This window comes from Physeter macrocephalus, chromosome 6, assembly GCF_002837175.3.
Source record: "Physeter macrocephalus isolate SW-GA chromosome 6, ASM283717v5, whole genome shotgun sequence".
Taxonomy (NCBI): Eukaryota; Metazoa; Chordata; class Mammalia; order Artiodactyla; family Physeteridae; genus Physeter; species Physeter macrocephalus.
In genome coordinates, this window is record NC_041219.1 from 1,293,598 (window position 1) to 1,302,622 (window position 9,025).

The following is a 9,025-nucleotide window of genomic DNA, read 5'->3' on the forward strand; positions in this document are numbered from 1 at the left end:
AAGATACTTGATGCGATTTCAATTTTCTTAAATTTACCAAGGCTAGATTTGTGACCCAAGATATATGCTCTATCCTGGAGAATGTTCCATGAGCACTTGAGAAGAAAGTATATTCTGTTGTTTATGGATGGAATGTCCTATAAATATCAATTAAGTCCATCTTGTTTAATGTATCATTTAAAGCTTGTGTTTCCTTATTTATTTTAATTTTGGGTGATCTGTCCTTTGGTGAAAGTGGGGTGTTAAAGTCCCCTACTATGATTGTGTTACTGTCGATTTCCCCTTTTATGGCTGTTAGTATATGTTTTATTTATTAGACGCCAGTCACTAAGTCCAGCTCGTATTCAAGGGGAAGGGCATATACAAGGATGTGACTACCAGAAGGTATAGATCCTGAGAGGTCATGCTGTAAACTGCATTATTTGTTATGCTTAATTCTGGTTGGATCTTGTTAATAGTTTGCTTTCACATCTGGGGCAAGGTATGAATGAGGTAGCCTGAGAGTGAATGTCTGTGATGGAAGGTGTTTGGAAGTGAATTATGTTTCTTATCTTTTAATCTTTGATGTCTGGGGCCTTTTTTAGTAAAAAAATTCTGGAAACACTTTGAGATGGGTCACTAGCAAGTTAAACTTATAGGTCTGAATATGACTCAGTGAGTCACCACAAATAGTCTTTGTGAGAAATGAAACGTTTCAGATGTAGGGGATGGCCACTGCCTTATTTGCTTGGCATAGTACGGGGTTGCTTATTCATATTTGAACCCTGAAGCTGTTTTTGATTGCAATGTTGTGTGATGGATGGGATGAATACTTAGTCTTTGTATTCAAGATGCCCCCCTTCCAATTCTGTGTTTGATTTTGGCAAATAACTTAGTGATATTCTCAATCACTCACTTAACGTCATATGGAAATATCAACACATTTTCTTCCTGGTTTTATATACATCGTGGTGGAATTAATTATAAATCCAGCATGACATGATCTAAATCTGTATTCACCCTCTTGATTTTTCCAATCATGTATTTAAGGAAACAGCTTTGAAGGTACTTGTTCATCAAATAGGCAGGGGTGAAGGGGAGGAGGCAGTGACAAATATGTGAGTTTAAAACATTTTTTATTAAGAAGCAATTTTGTTTATTCAGTCTATCAGCTTTAGTCAATTTTTTTTTCGGTGTAATTTGCATGACTATGAAATGAGAACTGTCCAGTTGAAATGTTGAAATAAACAATTCGGGTTAGAGAGTGGGGTGAAGAGGTTTGGGGAAGGGGATATAAATGCCAATCAAATCACAAAATCTCAGTGATATTTGAGAAACCGAAAATTCACATAAAAAGATGGATTATTCAAAGCTGAGAAACTGAATATGTATATTTCTGCCTCTAAGAAAATGAACTCTGGAATGAAATGACATCATCATCATTTAGGAATCTTGTGGTTAGACATTTAATATGCAGAGAAAGGTTGGGTTTATGAAGACACTTCCGATGCTAAGGAAAATATTGGATGTCAGTGTTTTTCCAGCAGCTCTTTTGGCCTCTACAAGTTGTAGTTATTAGGGAAATGAATAGTTTATCAGAATAGGTAAACCAGTTTCCCTGCTTTTTTGGCATTTACTGTTTTTTCTTAGTAACTGTTTTGTTTTTAACTATTTGTTAAAAATTTGAAGCTTCCCCATTATTTTTTTAATACTTCACTTTTAAGAGCAGTTATAGATTCATAGCAAAATTGAGAGGAAAGTACAGAGATCTTCCATATACCCCTTGGCGCCCCCCCGCCCCCCTCCCCATGACAGCCTCCTCCATTATCAGTATCACTCACTAGAGGGGTACATTTGTTAAAATCGATGAACCTACATTGACACTTCAATAATCACCTAAAGTCCACAGCTTACATTAGAGTTCACCCTTTGTGTTGTACATTCTATGGGTTTGGACAAATGTATAATGACACATAGTCATCATTAGAATGTCATAAGGGTATTTTCACTGCCATAAAAATGCTCTGTTTTCTCCACTCCCCGCCCCCCTTCCACTAATCTTTTTACTACTTCCATAGTTTTGCCTTTTCCAGAATATCATATCATTGGAATCATACAGTATGTTGCCTCTTCAGATTGGCTTCTTTCATTTAGCAATATGCATTTATGGTCTCTCCATGTCTCTTCATGGCTTGATAGCTGAATTCTTGTTAGTAATGAATAATATTCCATTGTCTGGACCTACTGGAGGACATCTTGGTTGCTTCCAAGTTTTGGCAATTATGAATAAAGCTGCTATAAAAATCTACATGTAGGTTTTTGTGTGGACATAAATTTTCAACTCCTTTGGTTAAATACCAAGGAGTGCAATTGCTGGATTGTATGGTAGGAGTATGTTTAGTTTTGTAAAAAAAAAAACTCATCAAACTGTCTTCCAAAGTGACTATACCATTTTGCATTCCTACCAGCAAAGTTTGAGAGTTCTTGTTGCTCCACATCCTTGCCAGCATTTGTTGTTGTCAGCATTTCAGATTTTGGCCATTGTAGTAAGTGTGTAGTGGTACCTCACTGTTGTTTTAATTTGAATTTCTCTGATGACTATGATGTGGAACATCTTTTCATAGCTTATTTACCATCTGTATATCTTCTTTGGGTGTCTGTTAAGGTCTTTGGTCCATTTTTAATCAGGTTGGTTGTTTGTTTTCTTATTGTTGAGTTTTAAGAATTGTTGTACATTTTGGGTGACAGTCCTTTTTTCAGATCTGTCTTTTCAAATATTTTCTTCCAGTCTGTGGCTTTTCTTCTAATCCTCTTGGCAGTGTCTTTCACAGAGCAGAAGGTTTAAATTTTAATGAAGTCTAGCCTACCAAGTATTTCTTTCATGGATTGTGCCTTTGGTATTATATCTAAAAAGTCATTTAAAAGTCATACTGAAGGTAATCTAGCCTTTGTTATCTCCTAGGAGTTTTATGGTATTGCGTTTTAGATCATAGGTCTATGATCCCTTTTGAGTTACTTTTTGTGGAGAGTGTAGGGTTGTTCCAGCACCATTTGTTGAAGAGACTGTTCTATTGCCATTATGTATCCTATTTTTTTTAAAGATCTAATGTTTGGTCTTTGAAATACAGTAGTAGGTGAAGTAACATAGCTGACACAGTACATAGCTGGCTCTTATGTCTTATTTCAGATTTTGAGATGCATTTGGACAGAGAATTTCATTGTGTCACAAGAATTACTGTGATAATCGAAATTCTTTTTCTTGTGTTCATGTAATTTTGAGGGATTGTAATCGCTTCATAAAAACTTATAAATTCATTTAAAAATCTTTCTTGGTATTATATAGCTTATTCTAGATGAAAAGTGCAGTAATAGACTGTTACCTTTAAATTTTGCCTTCAGATCCCATAAATCTTCTCCTTACCTGTAGAGTGCAAGGTCCCTGACAGTGCCCTCTGCTCTACAGACAATCTGCTTTCCCCTCCGCTGGCGTGTGTGAGGGCTTCCTCCCTCCACACAGGCTGAACGTACTGCTTTTACTGCTAAGCTCCTATTTCCAGGGTGATGCTGCATTTACCTGGTAAATTCTGACCCTGTGTCAGAAGGCTAAGGCGGTTCCCTGGGCCTGTTCACTCCTATAGTAAAGGCCGCGGGGGGCCTTCTTGAGAGTATGTCCCCAGTCTTACTGACTTAGTCAAAACTATGACTCTAGGGCTTCCCTGGTGGCACAGTGGTTAAGAATCCATCTGCCAATGCAGGGGACACGGGTTTGAGCCCTGGTCTGGGAGGATCCCACATGCCACAGAGCAACTAAGCCTGTGTGCCACAACTACTGAGCCTGTACTCCAGAGCCCTTGAGCCACAACTACTGAGCCCGTGTGCCACAACTACTGAAGCCTGTGCACCTAGAGCCCGTGCTCCGCAACAAGAGAAGCCACCGCAATGAGAAACCTGCGCATCACAATGAACAGTAGCCCTTGCTCGCTGCAACTAGAGAAAGCCCGCGTGCAGCAACGAAGACCCAACACAGCCAAAAATAAATAAATAAAATAAAATAAATAAATTTGTAAAAAACAAAACAAAACTATGACCCTAAAAGTAGAAGTTACAAGCCAAGAATGAGGGGGAAATGGGCCTTTGGCAGGTCTGGGAGATAATTATTTTTTTTTTGGAAAATAGTGTTTTGTGATATGCTGAAAATCAAAATATGAGACAGCTACTTCTCCACCAATGTATAAGACCCACTATGATTTTGTTCTTTTATTTTTAAAATTTATTTATTTTTGGCTGCATTGGGTCTTCGTTGCTGCACGTGGGCTTTCTCTAGTTGCGGCGAGGGGGGGGCTACTCCTTGTTGTGGTGTGCAGGCTTCTCATTACAGTGGCTTCTCTTGTGGCGGAACACGGGCTCTAGGTGGTGGGCTTCAGCATTTGTGACACGTGGGCTCAGTAGTTGTGGCTCGCAGGCTCTAGAGCACAGGCTCAGTTGTTGTGGCGCATGGGCTTAGTTGCTCCGTGTCATGAGGGATCTTACTGGACCAGGGCTTGAACCTGTGTCCCCTGCATTGGCAGGCAGATTCTTAACCACTGCACCACCAGGGAAGTCCTATGATTTTGCTCTTAATTTTGCTTTTTCTGTGCTCTGGGGAAAGAGCAGGTCTTCTAAGGAGGAGGGCATAAACAGAGCATGCAAGCTGACATATAGAACTCACGTGTGTTTTGCTGGGTCATTCTGGTGGTTCTTGACATCTTAGAAAAGATATAGAAAAATCAAATAGAAAAGTCAGAATGAAAATAGTAATTTGAAGAGCATGAGACAATCTCATGAAAGAAATCCCAATTTAAAAGTACCATTTGCTCAAACAAAACCTTGTTGCACTCTCCCAGGAGAGGAAGTGGACAAAAAGCCGACATCAGTTGTCCGAATAACCCAGGTTGATGGTCAGTGAATCTTGAGACCGGCTGCAGTTGGAATGTTTCATGACAGGCCAGCTCTTGGTTTTCAGTTTAAGATTGTAAAACTGTGCTGATATCAGGGAACCGACATTGAGATTCCTGCCGGCTGCTGAGAAAGCACATGCTCCGTGGCTTCTCAGAGGGACGCTGAGGGTTGTATTTATCATCACAGCTACTTATAGGATGAACTCAGGTCTAGCAGCCCAGCTAGAAATTTTAGACATTGGCAGATGTGGGGTCTGAGGTAGGTACTTAGACAATTATGCCGCCCGCTCCTTACCCAGGGGAAGAGGAGCCTTGAAAATCCAGAACATTTGGTTCTGACATATGTAAAGGATAGTGTGCTTTGGCTAACTGCATTTTATCTGTTTGAATATGTTCTATTTAGGGTATGTTAGTATACCGGTTTTTATGAAGCAATCTTTTTTTTTTTAATAGATTTATTTTGTTTATTTATTTATTTGTTTTGTTTTCTTTTGTTTTTTTTTGGCTGCATTGGGTCTCCATTGCTGCATGTAGGCTTTCTCTAGTTGTGGCTAGCAGGGGCTACTCTTCGTTGTGATGCATGGGCTTCTCATTGCGATGGCTTCTCTTCTTGTGAAGCACAGGCTCTAGGCGCACAGGCTTCAGTAGTTGTGGCACGTGGGCTTCAGTAGTTGTGGCTCACAGGCTCTAGAGCACAGGCTCAGTTTTTGTGGTGCACGGGTTTGATTGCCCTGCGGCCTATATGAAGCAATCTTATTCTTTATCTTTTTCTTCAGATTATGATTTACCTTATTGACAAGGTACTTCCTGAAAGCTATTTTGTCAACAATCTCCGGGCACTGTCTGTGGATATGGCCGTCTTCCGAGACCTCTTGAGACTGAAGCTCCCTGAATTATCTCAGCACCTGGATACTCTTCAGAAAACTGCAAACAAGGAAAGTGGAGGTAGTGATGATTCAATGCTATTTTACCTTTGAAAATAGTTTACTTCTCTGGTTCCACTGTACATAAGAGCCTAAACCTTGAATGGAAATACGTGTTTTCAGATATTTCTGTTGGTGAGAGTTTAGTGCAATGAAATGGATTTCTAGAGAACAAAAACAAAACTAAAAACAAAACCAAAAACAAACAACAGAGGGCCAAATGTTGAACCTCTGAGTGGTTATGGTTAGGAACTCAGACAAGAACCTAATACTTCACCAGTACCAGATCACCAAGTATATATTGTACTCTAGGTAAAGAAGGGTATCCGTGTCTTGCCATCTAGTTAAACTGCTTTAGGTTGGCACCAAAACTATAGGAGCTCTTTAAAACTGAGCTACAGGTACAACTTAGCACAGACTGTGGTTTTGCCTCAACCATTGATGTTATGGAGAGTGGAATATGTATTTTCATAAAGTTGTAGGAGGTAAAAGCAGTCCTTTGGACTGAGCTCCTTTTATTCATTCATGTGAAGGGTATTTAGATTTACTTGAGATGAATGGGCCTGTTCTTGCTGGAGAAGGGCCCTTCTGGACCTCTGTTTAGAACCTGAGCCCTGCAGGAATGAACTGAGCTGAGTGGGGCGGTGATGGAGACAGCTCTGCAAGCAGCTCTGTCTCCTCCATCTAGCCAGCTTCATCCAGCTTCCCAAGTACCTGAGCTCATAGTTGTCATTATACCCACTGCTTGCACTTCCCTGGCTGTGCTCAGGATACCAGAAATAGAATAGTCAGAAGTTTGCTATGTTTCCTTTAAATGGTTGCCAGTTCCTGATCCATGCATTTAAATCTGGGAAAATACGAAAGGATTTTGAGGACCCTATCTATGATTAAAAAACACTGGAAATTTGAGTGACACCCGAGCGTCTCTAAGCATTTTCTTCTAAGTCGTTTGAGCAATCTTACTTAATTTGGCTGTGCAGTATACTTGTGAACTGATGGGGATTTCATAAAGCTTCCAGAGAGACCAAACTTTTCTGTCCCGTAGTCAGACACACTTTTACTGGGCTCCACGTTTCCCCCAAATGCCCTGTACTTGCTTAAGTGGTGACCTCAGATTCTAGTCTCTGAACAAAGATATTCCTTTGTTCATAGGTAAGAAGCAAGAAAATGAGTGCAGGAGAACAGATTTTGTTTTGCTTGTACTTGGGTAAATGCACCTTCTGACTGTAATTTGGAGGGAGGATTAGTCCAAATATCTAAATTTTTATATTTCATTAAAATACACGCTTATGTGATCACAGGAAATCGGAGGGGACTCTTTTTTTAGTGAATCCAGAAACTTCAAAGTGAGCTGGATCCCAGGTCTTTAAAACTGGGTATAGTTTAGTTAAAAATATTGTAAAATTTCACTTTGTTTGATCTCTGAGTATTTTGGGATTTTGCAGCTTTATTTCTGTTATTGATCTCTGGTTTAATTCCACTGTGGTCTGAGGACTATGTATAAATTAAGAAGTAGACAAGTAACTGCTAATGAGCAATTTTATTTTTATCGGCAGCATTTGAATAAAGGTAGGCTTTAGGAGGTTTTGAAAATCAGCTTTTACTTTTGAGAGGTTAAAATCCTTTCTTTTTCTCCTGTTTTCAATAAGGAAAACATCCTCCTTGATTTTCAGCACCCCACAATAGGTAGAGCCAAATTAAATTTTAGGTTAAGATTTCTGAAATATCACAAAAAATCTGTGAAGTTCATATTATTGAGATTTTTATTAAACACACCTGTGTTCTTCCAAAAAAAAAAGGAAGAACAAAAGGAGGAAGGAACCAGAATTTAGAGATATAAAGAAATCAGTCAGGAAATAACATATTTGGGTGGACATGGGAGACTGAAAGAGGGTATTTTTATATCTTACAAGTTGTTGATTCTGGAGAGATGTAGAGTGTTTGTTTTATTTCAGGTGGATATGAGCCCCCACTTACGAATGTCTTCACGATGCAGTGGTTTCTGACTCTCTTCGCTACGTGCCTCCCTAACCATACGGTTTTAAAGATTTGGGATTCAGTCTTCTTTGAAGGTTCGGAAATCATCCTAAGGGTGTCGCTGGCTATCTGGGCAAAACTGGGAGAGTAAGTGATTTCCCACTGCTTTTCTTTTCTGTGGTGTTGAAGGCCTTACACCATTTTTGTGCTCTAACAAGTAAAGGATCGATATTTAGGTTTGAGGAGGAGAGAAAGTTGTGAACTCGGTGCAATTGCTTCTGCCTTCTGAACTCTCAGCTGGCTCTTCTGTGAATGTTGGGGGCAGAGAGAATCCATTTTACTGAAGGAGGCAAGCTGTTTCAGGCCTGTAGGTCTCCTCCTCCTCAGTGCTGGTGTCCTGCCTGGTCCGAGCTGCCGGCATCTTTCCTGACACTGGCTGGGGAGAGGGAAAGGGACTTAGGTCGAAGAGGAACAGGCAGATCTGGAGAGGACTGGGTGGGTTTGTTGGTTAAGACTGCAATTTGGCTTATGTTTGAATCTTTATAATTTATTTTGTGAGCTGTGATAAAATTAAATGAGATAATATGTATAAGGGTATCTAGCATGGTGCTTGGCACCTAGTCAACAGTAGCACTTATTTCATTTCATCAAGAGTTAATTCTATGTTGAAATCTATTACTACTAAACAGATTTTACTTACATTCTTGTCTAGTAGCAGAGCTGAAAAAACTAGGGTATTTTCACCTATCTCTAATATATTATGACTATTACATTAAAATTCTGCCTTTTGGGTAATGGAAGAGACATCAGGATGAAGTTGTTGCAGTTAACTGAAGATGCAGAGGATTTAAAAAAAAATTTTTATTGGAGTATAATTGCTTCACAATGCTGTGTTAGTTTCTGTTGTACAACAAAGTGAATCAGCTATATGTATACATATATCCCCATATCCCCTCCCTCTTGAGCCTCCCTCCCACCCTCCCTATCCCACCCCTCTTTGTGGACACAAAGCACTGAGCTGATCTCCCTGTCCTATGCTGCTGCTTCCCACTAGCTATCTATTTTACATTTGGTAGTGTATATATGTCCATGCCACTCTCTCACTTCGTCCCAGCTTCCCCCTCCCCCCACCATGTCCTCAAGTCCATTTTCTATGTCTGTGTCTTTATTCCTGCCCTGCCACTAGGTTCATCAGTACCATTTTTTTTT

At 39.8% G+C, this 9,025-nt stretch overlaps 1 protein-coding gene across 2 annotated transcripts in view; it reads left to right on the forward strand.

Moving 5' to 3' along the window:
- The window catches only part of TBC1D30 (TBC1 domain family member 30), a 91,949-nt gene that overhangs the window by 60,994 nt on the left and 21,930 nt on the right, over positions 1–9,025 (forward strand). For both annotated transcript variants that reach the window (XM_024122966.2, XM_024122967.2), the window contains 2 exons: positions 5,693–5,861; positions 7,795–7,963. In XM_024122966.2, coding sequence (XP_023978734.1) covers positions 5,693–5,861; positions 7,795–7,963 — 338 coding nt within the window. The remainder of the gene's footprint in view (positions 1–5,692; positions 5,862–7,794; positions 7,964–9,025) is intronic.